Here is a 26,375-nt window from a genome sequence, read left to right on the forward strand (position 1 = left end):
TCTGTAGCAAACAGCGCTTCACAGCCGGGCGTCCAGGGACTCTCCTTATTTTCTGGGTGTCCCTGTCAGATTTTCTGCAGAGACAGCAAGACATTTTTCCCATGTTCCATAAGGTGCTGCAGGGCCCGCTTCCACCCAGAGTGCTGCCTTTCCTGGGAGCTGTGCTTTTCCAAAGGAAGGAGAAGAAAGAGACTGGGTTTTATCACTGGCAGGTAAGACAAATCATAGTGCTGTCTTTGAGATGGCTTTCCTTAGCCAATGTGTTCAGTAGTGACTTCCTGTTACTGCGTGTGTGGAAAACCAGTTCTGTACTTCCACAGGAATTAAAAAGTTTGTTGTTATTTAAAATTTGCCCTGAACGATAATGCTAATAGAGATGTGAGGCTTTTATTAAATTTAGAGTCTGTGTGAGGAAATGCAGAGCAGGTCTGCGTTTCCTTAGTTTTTGGGGAACACAAGCTGATGCCAAGTACTTTTTTAGGGGGAGAATACTACACTTCTCGTTAGTAGAGACAAAACCATGTTTATGTGTTTTCTTACAAAATATCCTTGATTACAATTCTCTTCCTTTATGCTCTCTGTCTTATCCTACAGGGATTAATGGTTTTAAGTAGACAAATATTAATAATGATGTGAGTGCCTGTTCAAAATGCAGTGCAACCACAACAGATAAGGTGGTTTCGATGTGTTTATCCTTTGACTGGTGTAAAATCATTTCATTGTGTAATATGGTCTGACCAATAACCTCAATTTTGAATTACATTAAATGTTTGTGAAGGAGCCTTTGACTAGGAGATCTGATCTGTAATCTGATCACCTGTGTCGTGTTGTCTCACACTAATCCCTCAATATACAACTTAAAATTGAGATGACCATTAAATGTCACAAAATTACTTGCTACCTGTATGCCTTTCTGAACTTCTGCTTGCTGTATGATAAAAATTGTCTTGTTGACTTTTTAATGTTGTTGTTTAGTACTTGGGAAATCAGGGTAGAAGAGGCTAGTGTTAGCCTCCATTAACCTGCAAACCACTGAATGTTATATTTCCCCTTAAGTGCTTACTATACAAATAAAATTTTAAAAGTTTACACTACTTAGTGAAGTTGGGCTGGCTGGTAGGAAGAGATTTTGTATTGTCTAATTGATAGCAATTGAGCAAGGAGTGAGGCAGCAGATTACCCTTTTGGCTTTGTAAGTGAGTTTAACATGATCAGATCTCTTTAATTTTCCAGAGTTTGGCTTTACTTTCACACTTCTAAAGGCAAACAACAATAAACTGAGAGTGACCCCAGTGTTGGCCACCGCTGTTTTGTTACTGAGCTGCTAGCACTACTCGTAACCTGACTAACTATAAATCTTGCCTGCCAAAAGACCATGGTTCTTAAGGCTGCATCTGTAAGCTTCCATTCATGACTGCAGATGCACAATCTTGGGGGAGGAGGGAAGCTGCAAAGAGTGCCTAGGAAAGCCAGGTGTTTGCTTTTGAGTTTAAAAGCGAACTTGTGACACCTTGGCCACAAGGAAGGGAATAATGGGCAGCATGTTTACTTGGGAGCAGGAACAAGATGGGGAGAAGGTGCTCCATTGGTATACTGGACATTTCTTTGAGCTACCTGATTTTCCCAGTAACTGTGAACACAAAATATATATTTTTATTTACTATGACAACATTTTTATAATGCAACTGGCATGCACTGACAGATGTGGAGTGGATCCGAACACTTCCATCTCACTGAATAAAGGCAGTTATTCTGGGCTATATGAGAGTAAAGACTACTGGGTCCTGTAGCTGGGATGACTAGTTTTACAGTTGCTTGCTGCTGCATCAGCACCTTCAGTTTAGATGAAAGGTACTGACAATTGTTAGCGAAGTTAAGTATGCGAAAATTCAGTCTTGTACCTCATTTTAGGATTTAAAGGGTTGGGTTTTTTTGCTTCAGATGGACTCTCCTAAGCTCTGGAAAAGCAGTGATTCTGAAAAATCATTAGACTGCAAAGGAGAAATTAGTTACTTGCATCAGACACATATATTGGTATGCTGTCACGTATACTGGTATAGGCAGAACTGTCATCTGTATTTGTTCTCCGTTTCCCATACAGATTTCCTGCTTGCCTTTTCCTTGATCGTTCAGATAGAGCATATCTGATACTCCCATGCTTCATTACTCTGCAAGCTCACCTGGCAACATGCTATGACCTTGCTATGCCTTGGCTAAAAGATAAGTACAAAAGGCATATGAGAAGGTTCTGGCATAATTGATAGCACAGGCTTGGGAGCACAGTGAAATGTCAATTGGGTTCTAGGCCCTTAAATTATGATCTGGGTGTGGAAAATGTATCCTCAGCTGTGTAATGACTGGCTGTAAATCAAAGGTTGTTAGGGACCTTTGGAAAGGACTTCTTTTTGAGCATGTAACTACATTTTGACAGATGGTATACAATAAAAGAGACATAGGCTATCTTCAGGGTGTTCTGAGCTTCCTCTGCTAATAGTGTGTGAATTTCAGGTGATAGCCAGGCTATGTGAGTGAAGATGGTTTTCACAGCTGTGGGAGTGTGATTATGTAGCTTTATTTCTCAAAAACTAGGAGAGTTGCAGCAACTTTAGGAAGTTGGTGGGAATGACACACAATCTTGAATTTCTCTGTGTAATGCATTCCTCTACTTGCTGAGGTAGAAAGGAGGTTAGGCTTTGCCTGAGAAAGTAGTGTCTGAAGTAGTGACTGAATAGAAGTGATTAGGAAAGGTTTAAAAAGGAAGAAAAACTAGCATCTCAAGGGTGAAGCTCATGGTGAAATTAGATGTAAAGGCATGTCTTGTTCTCAGAAACAAATAAAGGAATAAGTATCTTCAAAATAGTGCTGAAAATAAGCGTCCTTTAATAATAGTATAATTGGGCTTTATTTGTCCAAATTTACTTTGGTACCTGCATGTGTGATATATTAGATGATGCATGTAATTTTTACTCTTCACTTGTTGGTCAGGGTGGATGGTACCTGCTTAGTACAAAGATATTCAGTATACTATGTATGCTTTGGTTTTATTGTGTTGTTCAAACCCTGTTTTGCAAAAGCTGGCAAGTATCTCCATGTGGTTAAAATGAGGAAAACTTACCATGTGTGACTGCTTAACAAACACAGTATAGTGCCATTTATCAGATAAGGAATATTCAAGAAGAGTTAACAGTTCAAGGTTCGCTGGCTTCCTTCAGATTCCTGTTAGTGATATGTGGTATGTAGTGATATGTATGTATTTATATAATATTTCATAGAATTATAGAATGATTTGGGTTGGAAGGGACCTTGAAGATTATCTAGTTCCAACCACCCTGTCATGAGCAGGGGTACCTTTCACTAGACCAGGTTGCTCAGAACTCCATCCAAACTGACCTTGAGCACTTCCAGGAATGGGCCATCCACAACTTCTCTGAGAAATCTGTTTCAGTGCCTCAGTCTGTCAGTCTGCAGCATTTTTTTTTGTAAGTGAAGATCCTGTTGAATTCAGTTGTAGATGAATACTTAGCGTATCTGAAGTTAAACTCTCGTCTCAAGCCAACCATGTAGGAAATTATGAATGTAAGCTATTGACCACTTGTGAAAAGCATTTTGAAAATGTGATTTAAGAATAGAGAAAGTTCCTAGCTGGCCAGGATTGTGTCATAATTGATGAAAATGAGGCAGAATCCCATTCTGTTCCTGAGCCCTACACAATTATTTCTGTACAGTCTCTGTAGTAAGTCACCCCCTGCTGTTTTCTCTTGTCTTCTCCTGCCCTCCCCCCACTTTTCCTTCATAATCTTCTAGAACCCAGTCAGGCTTTTTTTCCCACTTCACATGCTGGCAGTTAGATACTAATATTACTTTCCAAAAATAGTCTCCCAGAAGCTTTCAAGAGCACGGATTACATTTTGATCTATGTTGGTAAAGTCACATGCATGTTTAGAGTGCTGATATCAGTAATAGTCCAGAATGAAAAGGAATTTAAGTTTTGTCTTTTCTTGCTCAAACTGCCATGAAGTATGTGTTCCTGCAAGAAAGTGTTGGTTTTTTTCTCACTGTAACAAGCATATGCCTTCTATGTCTTGAGACCATGCTGTTAAGATTCTTGCCATGTCTGCTTTTACTCAAGCGTGCATGTGCCCTTGGCAAGTAGTCTTAAACTAGTCGAGTCATGATCATAATTATTTCAGCAGCTTCAGTATCTGTTTATTGTCCAGTAAGAATGTACTAAAGAAGCAATTAAAAATTGATCTATAATTAGAGGAAACCCTAAATAGGGGATTTATTTTCTGAAGTCTATGAGGAGTTACTTTAAGATATCACTCGTGCTGCTGAAAGGGAATTGAGTTTCCTTCTGGTCTCCTTTGGTCTTTCTCCAGGACACTGAAAGTGCTGCAGAGATTCCCCAACTGACTCATTAGTAGTTTATTTTGGGCGGACTAGTCTGATCTGTTTCTCTGGACTTATTCTACTGTGTTTATAGAACAGGCATTGCAATTGAGTTAAATACTTAGTTTGTTCCTTTCTTTTCAGTGGGAAAAGCACCCTTACTACAACCTAACAGTGAAAGTCCTCCGAGCCAGAAACATCAAGGGTACAGATCTGTGTAAGTATTTAGTCAAGGTATTATGAAAACAGGTTGGTTGGTCAGTGCATACCTCTAACACAGGCAGCATTGTTAAGGGAGCTTCTTACTTACACATACTGTATTGCCTTTATGTCTGAACAAAAGCTTCTCTTGTAAAGCATTATGTATACTTCAAAATCTTGATGTGAGCCAAGCTGCAGATTAAGCGTGCTACTTTGAACAAGATCAACTCCTGATAATGTTTTTCTTCCCTGCTCCTACACCTGTCCTACTGTGACCTATTCTGTATTCCTTTCTCTGGATTCAGCCCTCTGGTCATGGCAAGTTTCACCCCTGCTAAACAGTCTTCATGAACCTCGGAATAGAAATCTTCAAGCTTCCAAATGTTTATTTTCTCAGCTGTAGTAGTGCTTTATTTCATGTACCTGCTATTTGCCATTGAAGCCTTTAAGGAAGTAGGTGGTTGACTGATTCCAAGACAAGCTGCTTTTTATCTGTTCCTGTTTTTGATAGCATGGTATATATTTCCTTCCATTTACACATCTAAGTAAAGATCTCAGGAATGTTTGAGGCATTTGGATCTTTAAAACTCATTTGAGATTTAATTACTTCAGATTTAATCCAGTAAGGTAGTCTGCCTTAAGTTTATATCTGGCATCCAGCACTGAACTACTTGGAATGCTAAATAGCTGTTCAAGGAATGGAAAACCCTCCTGAGAGGCTGAGGGATAGATTCACACTGTGAAGAGTTCTTTTTCATGGCCTATCTGTTCAGCTGGAGTGAAGAACTGTTCCCATACTTGCATTGAAGAAGGGACCCTAACTGGAAGAAAGAAGAACTCAAAGACAATCAGTTATTTTCAGGGAATGGAAACAGACAGCTCAGCTCCTGGCCAGACTAAATGAAGATATAGCAGTGGTGGATGTTGTCTACTTGGACTTTAGTGAGCTTTTGATGCTGTGTCTTACAAGATTCTCATAGAGAAACTGATAAAGTATGGGCTGGATGAGCAGACAGGGAGCTGGAGTGAAAACTCAGAGGATGGTGATCAGTGGTAAAAAAAATGGAGTATCTCTCATATGAGGAAAAGCTGAAAGATCTGGGGCTACTTAGTGACACAGTGGAGGATTCAGGGTGATATCATTGATATGTACAAGTATTTAAAAGGAAGGTGTTAAGAGGATGGAACCAGGCTCTTTCAGTGGTGCCCAGTGACAAGAGGCAATGAGCCTGGTATCAGCAGTAATCATTTTTCAAAATTTGATCTTCCTCATTTAAAATAGTAGTTTCTTTTATTAAGGGCTTTATGATTTGGATGAACCAGAAAAAAAAGAAATATAGGTACCTAATATTCAATTTGCTGCCGTTTGAGAACATGTACTTCATTAAAGGCTTTTGCTTTAGAAGTCCAGTCTTAAATTTGCACTTTTCTATGATGCAATGAGATCTAGAAAATGAGGAGTTTATGGGAAAAGTTACATTTGATTAAAGTCGTTCTGATGTCTGTCTCTGCTCTCTTTGCTGTAGTGTCCAAGGCAGACTGCTATGTGGAACTAAAGCTGCCCACTGCATCTCCCATAGTCTCCCGAACTCAGGTTGTTGACAACTCTGATAACCCAGAATGGAATGAAACTTTCCAGTATCGAATCCATAGTGGTGTCAAGGTAAAGAGTGCACTTTGTGGAGCTGGTTGGACTACTTGTGTTTGTATACTGGCTTGCTTTTGATACTTCATTCAAACCAACCCTCAAAACCAGTGTTGCTTGGAAGGTGTCAGTTGCCTTCAGTGGTACAAAAAGCTGTACTATGCATGTCCAGTGATAACCACAGCAGTTTGTAACTGCACTCTCGTGTAAATTGCAGCTAGAATGTTCCATAAACATCCTTGTGATGCAACTCAGGAAGGGGAATTTATGGCACTACCTGGTAAAGTTCAAGGAAATTTCGTGATAAAACAAGTTTCTATTTGATGTTTGCTTCTACTTTCACAGTGTAGCTGTCTGAATGAGGATAATGGGAACCAAATTAATACTCACTGCCATTAGTTCGTGCAGTCAAGTTTTGCCATCAGTTTCTATGATGAAGAAAACCAAAAGTCAAACTCTTGGATAGGGACAGTACATCTGTCTGCTGTCTGTGCAGGACCTAGTAGAGCATTGAACAAAGTCTTCAGATTGTCAGCATTCATTCTCAAAGTAGCCATTAATGGTACAGGGAAAGAAACTGTACTTTAAAAGGTCAGTTTTAGTATGGTACTATTGCTCTGAATAACATCCTAGGCTTTGGAATAAGGTGCTTATTAACAAGAAACTATCCCCCTCACTGGAGTACCTTTCCACAATGGTTGGTGACAAATGAGGAATGCTAATTGGCTTAAATGGTAAGAAAATTGAAAACTAAGGTTTAGTATTTAGCTTTTCTTCCCCTGCAGACTTATGAGGCCTCAGTCTGGTTACTGCTGCGAGACTATACCGGCACAATTTTACATTTAGACTTGTCTCCTTGAAAACTAGTTGCTGCAGTGCCATTTTTTTTTGGATGCCATATGTACTCATTGTGTCTATTTCAGTTAGTTTTTCTTGAATTTACCAGCTCTGAGACAGTGCCAAGCAGGAAGTGATCAGTCCCTTTAACATCCTGGACTGAATCGTGCTAGAAGAGCGGAAATTGCTATTGCTTCCTCAGGCAAATCTGTGCCTGAAGTGGGTAGAAAGTACTGTCACATGCATTCAACTGGAACCTCTCTCTAGTTGGGAAGCTCAGAAAATATTTTAGCTACATGTTGTCAACTAGGAGCTTTTTTTTCTTAACTATGCTGTAAGCCCTGCTGAAAATAGTGAATTTTCTTCAGGAATGGGAAAGGTATTTGATTAATGCAGAGTGTCTGTTGTATACAGATACCCAGGAAGTGTTTGCCCTTTGATCTTAGGCTGTTTCTGTTTGGTTTTAGAACATTCTGGAGTTGACACTCTATGATAAGGATGTCCTTGTCAGTGATGAGCTCACGTCTATCGTCTTCGATGTAGGGGGCATGAAGCTGGGTCGGCCCCTGCTGCGCACTTTCAAGTTGAACCCTGAGGTTAGTCCCTGGCTCAGCTGTGAATAGCTGCAGCTCATCATTACGATATCTGGCAGTATGTGCTGGTTGACTTGTCTGTGTTGTAGAAGCTAGAAGGGAAAAATGAATCAACAGGTGATGACAGCATATGTGGTTTTACTGTTAACTGGGATGTTTCTAAAATCCCTAGTGATTTTATGTGTTTTCCACAGCCTTTGGCATGCCCCAGCTAAATAAAACTTGAGATTACTGCTCTCATTCTGAAGATGTTAAAACATCTTCATTTAAAGGGAATTGATTTTTCACGAGACTTAGAGGAACATAAACTGGTTTTAAAATGAAAGACATTTGCAGTCAGTAATCATTATGGGGAATATAGACTGTTATTTGGTTTGGCATCATCAGTTTGCGGAAAAGAAGTTTATTGCTGCAGAGATTAGCTCTATATCTAATAAGTCCGAAGTCTAAGAAAAGCTTATTTTCTCTGAACTATGTTCAGTACCTTAAACCTCTGCTTTATGTGGGTGATGTGTGTATCAACTGCTCTCAAATCCTGTGCACCTGTTTATGGACTTACAACAAGACAGCCTATTTTACATAGATAAAGCCTCATCACCAATCTGATCTATTTTGTAAATACCACAAACACATTGTTACAACGGATCAGGATTAAAGGTGAACTAATGATGTGTTTTCTTGAGAAACTGGGCTTCAATACTGTTGGTGTGGTCAGAAGCAAGCTAACTGGTATGCAGTTCTCAGGGAGACATTGGGCAGTGGCACAGGCACTCCAAATGATTTGTCATCATGGAAAGAAGCTTGGTAACTCCCTTGTTCCCACTAACTCTACCAATTTGCTAAATACTTAAGTCATCTTGATCCATAATTGTGGATCTGAAAATTCCGACTTTAGTAAAGAAAATTATCTAAGTTAACTTCTACTTGGTTATTTTAAAAGCTGCATTATGTCTGGTATCAAATATGTACTATATACTATGGTAGGAGAAAAGATGGCTGGATCGAAGTCTCTAGAACACAAATACAGCAATGACCTAAGAGTGCAAGTCCTGAAATGATAATAATAATTGGGAGGTAGCACAAAACCTCATGTAGAAGGTATTTGCAGAGATGGGGCTGCAGTGGGACTTGAGCCAGAGGAAGGTTTTCTTCTCATAGCAGAGTAATGGATCTGAGAGCCAACTCTCACTTGTGTGCACTTGTGTCTTCAAACATAGATGTGTCTGGTCATATAGGATATGTCCAGGAGGAGAGGAATGTTAAGAAACGATAAGAACAACTAAAGGCATAAATTTAAATATTTCAAAATTTAACTGGAACTTTTATAAAAGCCGTTACTTTAACAGGAGGTTACTATAAGTATGTAACAGGAAGAAAGCTTAATCTCTTGGAAAAATGTCTAATAATTATATATTCAAGATAAAGGGTCACCAGTGTTCAACTTTTGTTTTCAAAGGCTAATGAAGAGCTGGATGTAGAGTTTTACTTGGAGAAATGGTGAGTCTTACGTGAAGAGCTGAATGAAATTGAGCTCTGAAAATATGTTGTCTTCATTACCTTTTCTGTGCAGGGACAGTCTTGCCTATAGAAAGGCTAATGCTTTATAGTTCCCCATGGTGTTTGAGTTGATTCATTAAAGGTTGACCACGAATATCCTTAATGCTCCAGTCATCAAAACTTTTGGGGTACCAAAAAAGAAATAAATTTTGCTGGACTCCATGAGAAGTAAATGAACACTTTGTGCATTAGTTACTTAGGACTGGAAGGCTTTCACAGTTCACCATGTGAAATACACAAATGAGTATTTAATCTATCTGATAGCCTATCTAAGCTCAGTTTTTCTCTAAGTTATCACAATAACTGAGAGATCTTATAGCACGTGCTTATAGTTGCAGACAGATTTTTTTATTTCCCAACCTCTGTTGTTCTGTGAAGGGATATATGCTTGGTGTTTGCACAGATATCCCCCAGTGAGGACCTTTTTACCCCACTGCTTATCCAGGCAGTTAGTTTGCAAAGTAGGATGAAGCAAATTAGAAACAGAACTCATTTACGTTAAATCTCTTGCTTTCTCAGCTCAGATGTCCCTACAGAGGTATTGACCAATGGAGTCCTTGTGGTGAGTACATGGAAGTCAGAATCATATATGTTGTGATTTACTCCAGAAGGTAAGTTTTCAGTAGAAAGAATTGTTAAGTGTTCCACTCCTGCTTCCAAATAGCTCCTATTCTCTCCAGCATCTGCCTTTCTTTTTTCAATTTGTTGATTTAAAAATCTTCCTCAATTTCTAAAACTTGATAGTAGCTCGCAGAAAGGTGTGGCTTGTTTTTTGTTGTTGGGTTTGGGGTTTTTTTTCCAGTAGGGCTGCTATAAAAAATGTAAACAAAAAATGTCTTTATGAGGCAAGTGAGTCTTGAAGATGGTTTCGTGTTTTCTAGCCTAGATGCTGGCCAGGTATAGTCCCTCTTCTAATTTTAACATGTATTACTTCAAAGCTTTTATCAATGCCATTACTAAGTAGGTGTTGCCTCCCTGTTCTCTTGGGTGAATCAATCTAAGAAAATCAGTGTGTTATACGTTAAAAATAAAGGTATTACTACCTCTTTTCTCCCTCCAAAGAAAAGGGACTCGTGTCATGTTTTTTGTAAGGTTGAAATGCAGAGTTTTAGCTTTTTTTTCCTGAAAAATTGGTGGCACTTAACAGAGCAGTTCTGCAAACTGTTTCACAGGAGAGAAGCTTTTGTGTTCCAATTTGCCTTAGCCAATTAGTCTTACATTTAGGCAGCAGAGTAGTTTCTTTTAGGGCAATTGTGGCCTACTAAGTATCTTACCTACTGTCCTAGAGGGGTGATGATGGAATGGTGTGAGAGACTAAATTTTATGAGGACGTGGACAAGCTGGGAGAGAAAGTCATGGCAGAATTTATGAAGTGCTTGCTTCTGGACAGGTTCTGAATAGGTACTCATACATGCATTAAAAAAAGGTAAAAACCCAGAAAAACCCCAGGTGTTGACAGCTTGTAACTATGAAGTACTGGTTGCAAAAAACTGCAGTAACTGGAATAAGGAGAGTGGTTTTGATTTTGAAACAAGAGCAAATAATCCTGTCCTAGTGAAACAAAACTTGGTCTTTATTTGAAATAACAAAACAATCCTTAGTGGTTTTTTTGACAGCTTGCATCTGTAAACCTACACCTCATATAGTAGGTGGATTAAACTTCAACAAAGAAGTGAACTAAAAATTGTATAACCAGAGCTGGTTTCTTTTTTACATAGGTTCATCCTTGCTTGTCTCTGCAAGGCACTGTTAACAAAGAGGAAAACACAAAAGAGAAACAGCAAGGTAGGGCTGCCTGTAGAGTTGAAGTCAGCACTACTTATCAACATATTTATTCCTTGGGAGAGAAGGGAGACTTGATTCTCTGTCTATACAGTGCATTTTAATTTGCTGACTACAAAATTTACTTTTTAAATCAATTTTGCTTTTATTTTTAATACTTAATAATATAGGGTCACTTCTACTGAGTACCACACAATAGAGTTTTTGCTTGTGTTTTCATAGTCTCAGCTACACTTAACAAGTACTTGATTTTCAACATTTATTTAAATGGCTCCTGTGGTCTAAACTGTTTTTTCTAATGCACAGGGTGCTGTGAAATTAAGTTGTCTGTCCCAGGGGCATATCAAAAGCAGTTGAGTATTCCTTGGACACCAGATAATGAGAAGCATTATGGAACCTCATTTGTTTTTCATGTGGATAAAGAAATGTGTCCAGAACTGCAAGTGCAGCTGGAGCAAACCATATCTGTTCTACAGGTAAGCATCCATGCTGATTACTACAAAATTTACAACCCACTTTTGAGTAAATCCACTCCGAAACTGGTGACTTTATTTCCATGAAAATGTCCTTAAATATAAATTGAATGACCTTGATTTGATCATAAGAGGACCAGAGACTTCTTCGGATGTTCAGGGATGTCAGTTTTTGGTTTTTATTCAGGTACCTGTGGATGTCAAAAGCTTGCATTAAAGGAAGTCTCTTATGAAGTAAAATGTTTGTGTGATGCTGGGGACCAACTATTAAAAAGGCTCCTAGTCACTTCCAGATGTACCTTTTGGATGCAACTTTGTAATATTGTAACTGCTCAGACCAAAATTTTCTAGGCTAGAAGCTTGCCTTGAATGAATGTATTTTTTTCTGGGCATGTATTAGGAATTTATGGGCAGAGAGATAAGTTTTTATCTATCATTGTTTTTTACACAGTACTATTTTTTTTGTTTTAAAATGTCAGACTTTGCATTGTGTCTTTGACATTGCATAAGGAGGTGAAATTGTCTTAAAAATATACACTCCCCAACAATTTAAAATTTCTTCAAACTCAGGGATTAAAGAAATTTAACTCTGTGCATGCTTGCTGCATGAAGATGCTCTGTAGGAAGTCCTTTCTATTAGAAACTTGTAAATCAGTTGCCACTTGTAAAGGTTTATTTAGCTTTGTCTATTACTTTGCAGTCTGTACAAGTACCCATGCAGTGTGTGCATCCTATTGGAGTGACTGAATATTCATTGTGATGACTGTTGCCACCAAAAATGAGAGCAAGGAAACTCTTTATTCTATGATGTTTTCATGCCCACAAGCTGTTGGGCAGCATGATTGCAAATGGTGATCTTGACTACTCTAGAGGCAACTATGGAGAAGAGGACACAAGAAAGTATGCAGAAGAATAGGTTTGACATGGGGTTGTTTAGGCAGCAGACATGAGTTGAAGAGAGAGACCTGGACTAAAGTGGTCAAAGACTCAGAGCCGGGCAAGCAAAAACACAGTAGAAGTCAACCATGGAGATTGGAGCAGGTGGTAAACCTCAGCCCAACCACCTTGGTTAGCAGAACATACTCCTTCAATGGCTGGCCTAGAGCATAAAAGTCTGACCTTTCTTCTTCTATCAGAGGTAGGAGAGTGCCAGGAACGTGGTAGAGTTGCTTACCCTGTACCTAAATGCATGTTATTTTCCCTGTTAGGAGGAGGAGGATAGTGAGCTTAGTTGGACACTGGACTCAGGACAGCTGTTATTGGTCAGAAAACATCTGTGAAATCTATGAGTAGTTCCTTGTCTGACTTCAGTTCTTGGTGTGAGAAGGGTGACAACCTGTTGTTCCTTCAAGATGCTGTCTCTTCCCAAGGGTTGAACCCTGTGGTGGATGTATGGGCTCCATCCCACCTGGTAGGCTGTGTAGGTTTCAGTGTGACCCTCTGATATGAGTTTTTTTCAGTATATATCTTTTAAAGTTAGGAATGTGCACACAGCTCAGTATTGAGAGCTTGTCACTTGCTACACGGGAGAAAGCTCAAGGATTTCCTGGCAAACTTTAATTTTCTCTGCTTTTAAAATTGATTAGGTTTTTTAAATTACATGCTATCATCTTGTCCCTAGGGCAACTATCTTATTGCTTATTTTGTAGTATTTTTTATGTATGTCTCATGCTGTTGCTTTGTTGGTATCTTTTCCAAATCCTGCTTCAAAGACAGATTGCAAGAACACAACTATTTTTGGGGAAAGTTTTGTACTTGAAGGTGAAGATTTTTTGCTTGTGGCAGACAGGTATATTAAAGAAAGCAAAGAACAATAAACATATAAACCCCCCTAAACAAACAAAAACCAAAAAACCCCATTTAAATGAAAGAAATATCCTGACAAAGATCTGTCAAGCAGAAAGCAGGATGCTCTTGAAAAGCCTTAGACTTCTGAGAAAGATTTAGCTATAGTGATATTAAGAATTGTTTGCTGTTTTGACATATGAAAGTCATACCTTTAACTTTTTTTCTGTGGAACTCAATTAAGATTTTACTTTTTATTAGGATGGCATGAACCCTGATGTTGAAAAGCATACCACAGTTCTGGGATTGGGAACTGTACCAGTTAATTCCCTTCCTATTGGAGAAAAAGTTGATAGAATCATTTCTTTGGGAGAGGTAATGTCAATATTTTGCATTTGTTTTAGCATGCATGGGATAACTTTTTCCTCCAATGCCTTTAGGCATTTGGAAAGTTAGGCTACATGTAATTCTCAGGAGTGCTGTTTTCTTGGATATCTAGAATGAAATAATGAGATTACTCAGTGAAGTTCTTCTAAAAATGTTTTCACAGTGGGGTCTTGCAAAGTAAGCATGAAGTTCATCACTTTCTAGAGCAAAAAAGTCTATCAGAGTGTGAAAGAAAATTATGAGAGGAGGAGGAAAAGCAAGACACTTGCAGAAGAAATAATTTCTTTCACGCTGCTTTCTGAGTATGTTTTTGCTTTCTGCGGAGACTATTGAAAATGTCTGAAATAGGTGCAAGGGAAAGGTGTTCCAGAGATGTCATTTTATGAGTGAGAGTACTGTTCTGGTTAGTATCTGGTGACACTGTTGATGTCATAACCTCTGTTTAGTAGTTCCACCTGTATAATTGCTATCAATTGTAACATGTGTTCTCTCTTTTCACAGGGACAAAGTTTGGATATGAGTTTGAAAACTGAAGAGAGGTGAGTGGGAATCTCAAAGTCCTTTAAAAATGAGGAAGTGCCTTTATTCTCATAGTAAAGGAACTGAGTGACTCTCCTCAGTGTTCTGGTGACATCTCTTCTGTCCACTGATCTTTTGGGATAGAATAAAAGAAAATATCTTTGATTATTTTTCTTCTTAAAGCTCTGAGTCTTCAATTTCCAAATACTATCTACTGTGCTGGTGTCAGTACTGCTGAGAGCTGTACAAATTTTGTGTTCCTAATGCTTAAATGTAAAATAGCTGATGATGTAAATATTAAGTAGTTTTGTTAGGTACAGATACTTCCCAAAATATATTCAGTCCTGTACTGACAAATAGGAAAGGACACCTCTGTGTGTGAAGAACCTGAACTATAAAATAGATGCAGGGTGCAAGAAAGGAGTAAAAAGGAAAGAATAACTGAAAACCAAGCAGTTGGCTAGTAAGTTGATAAGGTCATTTAATATACAGTCATCTGAAGATTCTGCTCCCCTTTTATGAACTCATAGCAAGTTAATTGAACTGAAGTTGCAGTTGCCCCCTTCTGCCTCTTAAGTTCAGAAACTCCTGTTTTAAAATTGCTTTTCCCCTCATTTCACCATTCATGTCAATACAGTGATGTCAGTTGCTCCTCATACAATCTTCTTCACCTACCGAGAATATTTTCTTCCTCTGTGAAATTCCTGAAGCTTAATCCTGAAGCTTAATTAATTCCTGAATACTGTTTGATGCAAATTTTGAATTTAAACATTAAGGGAGAAATACAGTATGGAGAAGTTTCATTTTCAATTCCAAAAGCTGTTGTACAAAATAGCTGGTGTATATACTAAAATTTCATCTAATAGTTCGATCCAGTAATTCAGATCAGCACCCAGATTTTGTGTTCACAAAAATTTCTTTTCATGCAAATTACAAATCCTCCAAAATCTGGGTGTATTTTTGCTTGACTTCTATTTCAGCACTTGGGATCTTGATATACGTCTGGGTTTCGACCTCTGTAAAGAGGAGAGAGAATTTTTGGACAAAAGGAAGAAAGTAGTTTCTGAGGCACTGAGAAAGAGTCTTCACTTAAAAGAATCCCCTCCAAAAGATGAGGTATTGAGCACAGTGCTGTAATGAGATTGATAAAATCCTTTATGCTTGGTTGATAATTAGAGGGTGTAAAAATCCTTGCCTATAACAGAAAACATGTTTTACTTTCACTGTGGTGTGAGATAGATCCCTGGTATGTTTTAGTTTTGAAGTCTCAAATGTTGTTATATTTCTTAAATTTTGAGGGAGGGGTGTGTGTGTGTTTTGGAATGCAAAACATTGAAATTTCAGAATGTATGCACTTTCTTTTGTTGAACTCTCGTATCTTGGGTTTTAGACTTGGAACTGTGATGGGAAAGTCTGTTTCAGAATGTTTAAATTAAAACTCAAACCACAGGAATAGCTTCCTAATTGCTTATTTGAGGACACTGTTATGTCTACATAGGCCATGGCCTGATGCCTTGCTTGGTGGTGTTTGGCTGCTGTTATAAGAATAGTTGCCTTTTTTGTGCTTATACATATATTGTATGAAAGTAAATGTGTGATAGTATACATAACAGTTTCAGTAAGTGACTGTCCCTAACTGACCCTGCTGTTTTATAGTAAACAGTATATTTCAATTACAAAATAGGGAAAGGAGTTCTGCTTGAAATCAAACCTGAAATCACTGGAAAAGTAAATAGAAATATTGATTTTTGTATGTTGTTTTTTTTTTTTTTTTAAATTTGAGTGAGACTTGAATGAGATTAGTTCTATAATTCATTGGCAATCAAAAGTCTGTAGTTGTGACTCCTGAGTTTGCTGTCTGCAGGTTCCAGTCATAGCAGTACTGGGGTCTGGAGGTGGGATGAGAGCACTGACGTCGTTCTATGGTAGTCTTGCTGGGCTTCAGCAGCTGGGCCTTTTGGATGCTGCAATATACCTGTGTGGGATTTCTGGCTCTACTTGGTAAGCTGTATGCAGTGCTGACTCCAGAAACTTAGTGTTGATGCAAAATAAAACCAAAATTGCATTTGTACCATCAGTAGTCAGACAACAAAGTCTAATATTTTATCAGTTTTCACCTGTAAGACTCCTGAAGAGTTTAAGGGATTCATTCTCATGTCCAACCCATGCAACTGCTGGTTAAATTTATGAATCTGCTGCTTGTGCAGGTCTGACAGTTGAATATTAGAATGTATTACATCAATAAAGGCACTGACTTAAAAACCCCTCCTCCCTTCTCTACTCTTGCCAAGAAGATAACTGATGTGGTGCAAGTCACTGGAAACATGTCCACATGGGCCACTATGTCATCACCTTCCAAAATGGTGTAAGTGGCTGAAGAGAGGCACAGCACTGTTTTGCCTTTTGGTGGACTGGAGCAATGTGCTGAAATGTTAGACATGGCTAGAATGTTTCAGTATCTCAGTTCTTGAAGTCTGTGATGAAGTCATCCCTTTTACGTACACGTTGTTTTTGTGAAATGATTTCTCTGAGAAGTTGTGCAACCTGACAGTGCAACCCTCCCTTCCAGACCTTTGTGTGTTAAATTAACTCCTATGTACCTGGTTCTCTTCCACTGACCTTGTGATCTGGTCGGCCCCTTTTGACTCAGAGACACTTCCAAACAAATGTAGCCAATGGTCCAAACTAGTTTTTTCTTTAATCAGACCTGTGTTCTGATGAAGGCTATGGCCTCTATTGCTGCATGCAATAGCACCCTTGCTGTCAACCAGTCTATCATAGTTGTTATGGTCTGGAGTTAACTCAGGTTTATGAACTGGTTTATGTGTGCCTGCATATGATGCTTGAAACATCCTTGGGAGGCAATTTATCAATTGGGATGAAGTTGTCCTGTAGGTGTCAGGGTGGCCAACACATTTTAGAATTCAGAGAACCTTTATTTATGGACTCTGCACTCTTCATGATGTTTTGTCTTTCAACTGGACTTCTCAAGTGCTGCAGCACTAATTATAACTAGCTAAAAGTTTTTTTTACACAAGGATCTTTGTTACTGATGACATTAATATAAGCATTTTCAGGTGTTTATCGACACTGTATCAAGACCCCAACTGGTCACAGAAAGACCTTCAAGATGCAATCAGAAGAGCTCAGGGTGCTGTGTCCAGCAGCAAAGCAGGGGCATTTTCCCCAGAACGACTGAAATACTATTTCCAGGAGCTGAATGCAATGGAGAATAGTGGACGGAAAGTTTCCTTTACAGATTTGTGGGGCCTTATTGTGGAATTTTTCCTACAGCAGAAGGTAAAAGGGTTTATGTTTGGATATGTACTGCTTTTTGTCTTCTGGGTGGGAGCTCTACATACCCACTTGTTTTATTTCAAGAAACCAATTACTCTCCACCTTTGTGAGCTGTTCTGGCATAGACAGCGTTGTGCAATAAACATAGTATCTTCTTTATTCAAGAATTTTCAAGTCATGCAGATCAGTGCTATAGAAAAAAAAGCTGTATTTTCTTGGAATGACTGTTATTAAATTAATAGCTTTTGTATTGGGCAGGTTAAACCTGAGAGAATGATATTAGTTTTGCAGAATGGCATTACTGTGCAATATTTTCTATGTAACTGAAACTGGAAATCAGAGGGATATTGAGTTCATTAATAACACTAGACATTCTAAGTATGCAACTGCAGAAATATTTTGGCCAAACTAACCATGTGTCTTGACAGTGGGACAAAAAGGGACTTTGAATTAGTAGTATTGTTAATCAGAAGTGCTAAGCAACAGCTTCCATGGGTACAGAGCTTGCCTAAGTGTGCTTCTCCTTCCCTGCTTGTGACCAGGAAGACCCATCAAAGCTGTCTGATCAGCAAGAAGCAGTGAAATGGGCCCAGAACCCTTACCCTATCTATGCAGCTGTCAATGTGAGACCCAATATGAGCAGTGGTGACTTTGCAGGTATATGGAAATTCATTTTTGTTTGCTAAAATCAATAAATTCCTTTCACCTATCCAGTTCCTTGGGTAGTGAGCAGCTGACAACAGGAAATGTGGCTCAAGCAGCAGTTGGTAGTGCAAGAGGCAACAGGATACTGATTGGCAGAGTGTTATCATCCTGATAGCAAATGTCTTCATCATGGCTAAAATGGAGAAATGAGATTCAACATTGTTGACCACTCCACATGTTTTGCTAGAAACTGCCTGAAATTTTCAGGAGCCGAGAAGATTCCTATAATACATGTCTGTGTCTGAATCAGAGAATTAGAGTCCTTAGTAATTAAATGACCACTTTCTTTTAAAGTCTCAGATAAATAAATAATTTTTGTAGGATTCATGTAAAATGATGGATTGACCACCTTGTAGTTTGCATCATCAAAATTATGGATTTTAGAAGCTTGAGTTCTTACAGTAAAAAATGGAAGGCCAGTCCTTCACTGAGACTTTAAACATGATGCAACAAGTGGGGATAGATACAGGAGACACAATCACAAATATTTATGTCCATCTGTGTACCTCTAGGGGACTTCTTTCTTTGTTTATTTTATTCTGGAGGAGTTTGAATTAATTTGATGTCATATGAAGTTGTGAATGAATTTAATTTGATCAAACCTGCCAGAGTTCAAGAAGCATTTGGGTAATGCTTTCACACACATGCTGTGTTTTTTTGGATTGTTCTGTACAGGGCCAGGAGTTGGACTTGACGATCTTTCTGATTACCTTTCAGCTATTTGTAGAAATCTTTCAGGCACAAGGGGACATTTTGATAGGCAGACAATGAAGACTGACACTGTGGGCGAATCGATTTTTCAACTTAGTACTGTAGTAGTTTCTGAGAGATGGTATGTAGTGTGAAGAAAAGCTGAGAAAAATGAAGTAACTTCCGTTTGGGATGGAAAAGGGAGCCATCAAAATGGTTTAAAGTAAAAGTAAAATAGGCAACTTGTTTCTCTAGTGGCAAAATCAAGACGGATGAAAGCCTGTACAAGAGTTTTTGTTAATAATAGATGCTTTTTTAAAAAATTAATAATAGATAGAGGCTTACTGAGAAGAGAGGCAGGGAAATCCATAGTAATCATGAAAAGTGGAGGGAAACTCCCTTCTGTCTCCCTTGTGTGAACAATACCAGATAAATATTTTTGCTTATGTTTCTTCTGAGATGAGTAAATATCCTACTGACTTGTTCTTAGAATGGTGTGAGTTCACTCCCTATGAAGTTGGATTTCGCAAATACGGAGCTTTTGTCAGAACAGAGGACTTTGACAGTGAGTTCTTCATGGGACGACTTATCCGGAAACATCCAGAACCCAGGATTTGTTTTCTACAAGGTATGATCTTATGATAATGATTCAAATGAGGAGATGGAAAGGAACTGTGCTGCTTTCAGGACTCATGAGCTTAAGTCCATGCCTTTTTGTCCCTTGCTAAAGAACTTGAAGTAAAAAATGTCAAGTCTTTCTCCAGAGTTTTAGGTATTGGTTCATAATATTACAGTCTGATGTCCTGAGTCTACAAGATGACTCTATTATGAGCTGCCTATCAAAAATGTCTACTGTAGGTCTTCCCCTACTGTCTTTTCAGTGTTTTTCTCTAGGAAAAATTTCCACGTTATATTTTTACATCAGAATTTGTTACATGATTAACTCAAACATCAGCTGTTAAAACAGTAGGGATCAAGTGACAGCCTTCTCCCATGACAAATGGCAATGGAATTATAGACCTTTTGGTTGCACTATGTAAAGCCTTTTGAGTACTAAATTCTTCCACATGTCTCCTGCAGGAATGTGGGGCAGTGCTTTTGCGGCAAGCTTGGATGACATCTGCCTGAAGGTGGTTGGTATAGGACTGAGCTTTCTAGATTCTTTCAAAGATGTTATAAAAGTTGTAGGTAAGAGCATGCATGAAAGCAGCTAGATTTTTCAAAAGATTGCTGGTTTTAGAATAATCGCAATAATATGACTCAAAAATGTGCTGTGTGTAGTTTTCAAGAGTTATCATTAAGGATGGATTTAGACAGATCTCTCTTTTACTGTGTGTTATTCCCTTTGTTCACACATAAAGTGAAGAGAGGAATTACATTTTCTTTAATACACTTTCCTTTCCTTCTTTTTAAAAAAATTTGTATCTGACTTTGACTATAAATTTGAACGAGTTCTGGGAGCTGTCTTAAACACATATTGCAGTGTAGGAGTTGTAATTGTGAGAAGAGGAAGAATAGAAGCTGGACTGCTAAGCAGGAGGTGGAAAAAAGGCTTTCAGTTTCCCCCTTGTCCTGCTTTTTGTAATTTTTGATAAACTGTTTGTATATTTATGCACTGATCTCCATTTATACATTGCCCCCCAGACAGTGAAAAGGAAGTGTTTTAAAGGCTGAAAGTTATTCCTGTGCATAGTTATAGCCTTATAGTAACTAGTGGAAGAAGAGATTTTTTCTTCTCTGCCTTTGCAGCCCTAGTTGGCCCCCCACCCCACCCTTTTTGTTGTTGTGTAACTATAAATGCTACTGTGTGTGCTTGACTGATGTTGTCTTATGTGACAGAAATTGTTGTCACTTGGTAACAAGGGTTTCTTTGTTTGAAATTAATATGGGCAATGATTTATGAGTAATGCTATATCCATTAAACAGGGCACGTAAATCGTCCAACTATGGCATATGGAGCTCATTTACATTTCATTACAGTACTCTTATTGGAGGAGAAATTCAGCCCTAGGACAGCTGGTTAAATATTCTAGAAACAGGTCTGATTGAAATATTGGACCTGGACAAGCATTTTGTTTGTGTTCTGCATCCTTCTGCAACTTCTGCAGATGACTGCCGAAGATTCCATTTCCGAGACCCAGCACGACTGAAGACTCGCTTGGTTATACCTGGGGGCCCCTTGCTACAAATTTTTCAGGATTTCTTCAAGTCCCGGGTCACATGTGGAGAAACCTTCAACTTCATGAGGGGATTGTATCTTCATAAAGATTATGTTAACATCAAGAAATTTGTGACTTGGAGAGGTAAATGAGTCTGTGTCTGGGATATTAAATAATATGTTAATACTTTGTCAACATCACAGAACATAAGTGAGCTTGACTTTATTCTACTGAAGTCGGAGAGTATACCCCTTCTTACCCCATAGCAAAAAATTTGATCCACTGTGTTTGTTCTGTCATATAAGACAAGCTCATCATAAGACTTCACAGGTCAATCTCAGATAAAGGTGCATGTTGGAATGTCTTTTTTCTTCTTATAACACTAGCATAAGCTTTGTTTGTTGCTTTTACTGAGAGGTGTGTAATGAACCAATATAGTTACTTGTGTTACTTGGAGTATCTTACAGGTACTCATCTGGATGCATTTCCCAACCAGCTGACCCCCATGGAAGAGAGCTTATATTTAGTGGATGGTGGCTTTTCTATCAACTCTCCCTTTCCTTTGGTACTTCAGCCAGAGAGGGATGTGGATGTTATCTTGTCATTCAATTTTTCCTGGGAAGCTCCATTTGAGGTGAGAGATGTAGCAGAACATTATTTATTACGTGAACATAAAAGCACAGAACCATATTCAAAATGACAGCAGATCAGTGGATGTTGAATACACACTCTAATTAACAAATAAATTAAAATAAATCCTTATGTCTTTCATGGAATCATAGAATAACCGGGGTTAGAAGGGACCTTAAAGATCATCTAGCTCCAACCCCTTTACCATGGGCAGGGACATCTTCCACTGGACCAGGCTGCTTAAAGCCCCATCCAGCCTGGTCTTGAACACCTCCAGGGATGGTGAGTCCACAGCCTTTCTGGGCAACCTGTTTCAGTACCTCACCACCCTCTGAGTAAAGAATTTCTTCCTAATATCTAAACCTACACCCTTTTGGTTTAAAGCCATTCCCCCTTGTCCTATCATTACATGCCTTTATGAAGAGTCCCTCTTCCAGCCTTCTTGTAAGCCCCCTTTTGTACTGGAAGGTTTGGCTCATAAGATCCTTGATATACACTTCTAAAGGAAAAGTGGTTATTGGTGATTTTCTTCATGCAAACAAGTTATTTTATGTATATAAAAGTGTTCATTTTTAAGTGCAGAAAAGTCAAGGTGAATAGATTTAGATACATAAAAAATTTCAGCTGCAACCTGTTGATGTTTGCTAGCAGTTCTCAATTCTGCTCTTCTTTCTTCTATATCACCAGCCAGAGACATTGTTTCTGCTGATTTGAAGCTGAGGTTCTGTCACATTTCTCCTCCCCCCTTTTTTTTTTTTTTGGTCAAAGTCTCTTTCCCTTTGAGAATTGTAGTTAGATGATCTTAGAGGTGTAGCTGGTATTCTGTTGCAATTTTTTTTTTATTCTTTGACAACAGGTTTTAGAGCTGACTCAGAAATATTGTGAGGAGCGTGACATTCCTTTTCCAAAAATCAAATTTAGTGAGGAAGATGAAAAGAAGCCAAAGGAGTGTTACATGTTTGTGGATGATAATAATCCAAAGGCTCCAATTGTAGTCCATTTCCCATTAGTGAATGACACTTTCCAGAAATACAAGGCTCCAGGTAAAGGAACTATATCTTAAAGAGCTCTTGTAACAATCCTTTGGGTGTGTTGATGGGGAAAATTCAGTGTACTCAGTGTTCCTCTTTTCATTCATCTTAGTATTACCCTGTAATTATTAAATTGTTATGTACCTTTAAGGCGGAATGAGTTTCCACTAGTTTTTTGGAAGGGAGAGTGGGAGAAGAGGCTGACAAAAAAATAAAACCTAAGGGCCAAAAGAATCAAAATTAGGCTAAATTTTTGCTTCTTTCTGAACCTATCTGCTCTGATACTTGATTCTGTTACTTCTAGTTACTCTGAATATATAGGAAAGAACTAATAATCAGATTAAATAAGGAGTTCATTTGTTTATTGGATTAGAATAAACCACTAAGCAGCAAGGTATTGGGGACCAATCTGTATGTCAGATCATGTAACTCGTGTTAAGTGGCCTGTGCCCCTGTAGTGTGAGATCAGGTGATAAATGATCCTTTCTTCATTTAATGTGATTCATATAGGCTGTAAAGTCTATCAGGTAAGAGTGCTGGGATGAAACATGGAGCTATTTACCTTTAAAAAGAGACAGGCAAAAATCAATGTCCTTTTTCTCCTATGAGGGAGAAAACAGCATCCTGAAGAAAACAATTGGAATACATAGAAAAGAACATGCAGGACTGGTGCAGGCAAGGGGGATGTAAGGCACACTGTTAATGCTGTCTATATTAATACTGTAATGATTGCCAGGCCCTGGCCGCATTTCCTCATCAAGATGAAGAGTTTCAAAGTGTTGGGCTTGAATGTGACTTGAGACTTTCATTTCTCTAACAGCAACAAGTGAAGTGTTATTAGCAAAGTACTTTAATGTTCACCTTTCGAAATGGTATTTAAATTTAAGTGGCAGGGTGCTAAAAAAACGAGTTACCATATTTTGAAGAGTTTATACTAAAGTCCCAAGGGCAGTTGAACTCATGATGTGTCTTTTATTTTAGTGTAGAACAGTACTTCCAGGAAGAATTGAGCTTTATATTTCCTATTTTAAGCATGATCGTAGATGAACTAAACAATTTATCACAATGGAAATGTATTTTAGTACTGTATTTTGGAGCCTAGTGAAAAGAGGCTCCAAATAATAGCACTTTGCCTTCAGCTTCCAGATATTATGGAAGGAACTGAAGTCTCTGCAGAGGAGCTTTGGGGAAAAAGTTAAGGTTCAATAGAATTATCTGTGATATACTGCTAGTGGAATTGAACTAAAAGGAGTCTACCGTGGCTGGTTTTTTTTTTAATGATTTTTTTTCTTTCTTGTTGCAGGAGTTGAACGTGAGTCAGAAGAAGAGAAATCCTTTGGTGACTTCATCATTGAGTCAAAGGATTCTCCTTACCGTACACTAAATTTCACCTTTGAGCCATATGATTTCAGCAGGTTAGTGGAAGTGAATCGCTACAATGTTCTGAACAGCAAGGACACTCTCTTCAAAACCCTAAACTTGGCTCTACAAAGGAGGAAGTTGAAGAAGGTCATCAATAAGTCCAGTATGAGCAGCTTCCAGAGCTGAGGATACAGAGAGGCTGCAGTGTACAAAAGCCATGAGGTTCAAGACAGAATATTGAAAATGAATAGCTGGGAATTATCTTCTCGGCAAGGGAGTAGTACATGTGACACTGAAAATTCATTCCAGATGATGTGCTCTGATGAAAACTCAAGGGATGCACCGTACAACATGGATGTTGCTTCCTTGTGTGGGGAAGAGTAAGGAATCATCTAGCCCAGTATCTCAATTTACAGTTGCTGATGCCAGATGATTAGGGAGGTCTATTCAAACAGTTCCAGCATCTGGAGAATAATCTTCCAAACTCCACTAAGCGATGCACCTCTTTTTGTCAAAGGTGTGTTAGTGTTTGGGGAAACACTGATTTCTTCTGTACTTTTATCTCTCCTGCTTTTTGAATCTCCCTTCATGAACTTTTACAATTTACATCATCTTGCAAGTAATTCCACAGATACACACACACTGAGAGATATGTGTCCTTTTGCTTTGAACTTGTTACTGGCTGATGCCTGCATACTTCAAGACTGAACAGTGATTACTTGCTTTCTGTTTTTGCCATTCGTGATTTCAAAGATCTTTGTGATATTTCCTTCCTTCCCTTCTCAGGGATTTCAATGACTTTTAGTCTACCAGAGCTTCAATATTGAGTACCTTATTTTCATAAACAATCTGTTTTTGAGGAAATAAATATTCACTTTTTAATGTTTAACAATTAAAACACATTGTGGGATTGTGTTGCTTCTTCCTACAGTTTGATCATCATGAGATGATGAAAGTGTGATGAAAGTACCATAAGTCTCATCTTTCTCTTTGTGTATAAGAGGAAGGAAGGCTCCTTTGAAGGGTTTGAATTAGATATTTTCTGCCTTACACTTCAGTGTGCAGTTCAACCAGACCTTTGTTGGAGGAATTTGCATGTCTATATATTTCAGAAACGTCAGTAGTCAAAGTAGGCACACCTTACAAATGTGAATGAATAAAACAATGTGCTGCAGTACTGTGGGATGGAATTCACCTCACTTTGCATAAAGCTCAGAGAAAAGGACTGAATTATGCAGTTGGAAAATATGTGGTACAAAAATATGTAATACAAAACAATGACAAACAAGCATTGTTTACTTTTGCGGCTTTTACACTGAGTTGAATGTACTGATTCTGTATTTGAAAACTGGAGACAGGAAATTTGTCTTATGAAAGAATGTAAAGGCTTATAGATGAGGATGATTCTTGATACATTTTTTAATGTGTTTCTCTTTTAATAAATATTAGTTTTTCTCACATGCTTTTCACAGTTTTTCTTATAAACGCTTGTCTTGATATATTTTTCCTCATTTCAATAAAAAGTAAGCAAGGAAGTCATTGTAATACTATATTTCATAGTTTCTTTTATTGCATCGGGATACTTGACAGTGGGATAACGAGTTACTGAGTCCATGTCAGGCTGGTGTTGCACAGCAGTAAGTAGAAAGTAATCTTTCCATTGTGAGACTTCTCTCTGAGGAAGCATGGCTCAAAATTTATTTTTTAGATCTATTTCAAACTGTGCCTTCATCTGGGTGATCAGATATCTGGAAGGATGTATCCTTTATGTTCTTAGCAGTTATTTATTTAAGCTGGAATAAGAGAAACAGCAACTTAATGTTATAATTTTCCTTTATAATTGGTGCTGCATGACTACCCACTCTGTAGGATTTGGACATCTGTCGTATTTGCTGAGTGACTTATGTATATTTTTTCCACATAAGGTTTACAAATACTCATGTCTCAGATGCCTTTCAGCCTACCATGACTTTGAATGTTTATTTGTAGTAAGGTAGAATTTCCTTTGTTCCTCGTGAGTTCTTACTTATTTTTTTTGTCTTTGCTGAGTTGAACTGCATAGTTTAATTTATTTCTACATTTTTGTTTTCAAGGTTCTTTCCTAATTGGAGATGCTTAGATACTGTGAAGATACGGGTATTTAGGTACTACCTAATAGATGGGAAGGTGAAATGTTTTTCTCCAAAATTTCTACTGAATATGTATATGTACACTGGAATTACGTAAGGCACAACTTCTCTGTAAGGTTTTCCACAGTGGCAGACCTTCTTTGTTGGAACCAGATATGGGGTCCTAATTTAATTTCTTAAACTTATGTTAAAGTAGCCACCTCA

At 38.2% G+C, this 26,375-nt stretch overlaps 1 protein-coding gene across 1 annotated transcript; it reads left to right on the forward strand.

Moving 5' to 3' along the window:
* PLA2G4F (phospholipase A2 group IVF) lies at window positions 1–25,447 on the forward strand. Its single transcript, XM_027642451.1, has 21 exons — window positions 1–212; window positions 4,534–4,606; window positions 6,117–6,253; window positions 7,540–7,668; window positions 9,122–9,162; window positions 9,742–9,784; window positions 10,941–11,007; window positions 11,311–11,480; window positions 13,524–13,637; window positions 14,151–14,188; window positions 15,149–15,284; window positions 16,033–16,169; window positions 17,246–17,468; window positions 18,008–18,122; window positions 19,351–19,488; window positions 19,941–20,048; window positions 20,969–21,163; window positions 21,487–21,653; window positions 22,506–22,692; window positions 23,984–24,225; window positions 24,356–25,447. Exons 1-21 carry the CDS (start codon window positions 102–104, stop codon window positions 24,473–24,475), a joined length of 2,691 nt encoding a protein of 896 aa, XP_027498252.1. The 5' UTR covers window positions 1–101; the 3' UTR covers window positions 24,476–25,447.
* The last annotated feature ends 928 nt before the right edge of the window (window positions 25,448–26,375 follow it).

The sequence above is a fragment of the Corapipo altera genome, unplaced genomic scaffold (genome assembly GCF_003945725.1).
Source record: "Corapipo altera isolate COAL_440 unplaced genomic scaffold, ASM394572v1 23b, whole genome shotgun sequence".
Lineage (NCBI taxonomy): Eukaryota > Metazoa > Chordata > Aves > Passeriformes > Pipridae > Corapipo > Corapipo altera.

Bases quoted from the DNA above. Each gene is read 5' to 3' on its own strand.
- PLA2G4F (XM_027642451.1), top strand. From the start codon at position 102: ATGTTCCATAAGGTGCTGCAGGGCCCGCTTCCACCCAGAGTGCTGCCT. The intron at 7,669-9,121 runs GTTAGTCCCTGG...TTGTTTTCAAAG, and splicing joins CTTTCAAGTTGAACCCTGAG to GCTAATGAAGAGCTGGATGT. The intron at 15,285-16,032 runs GTATTGAGCACA...TGCTGTCTGCAG, and splicing joins AATCCCCTCCAAAAGATGAG to GTTCCAGTCATAGCAGTACT.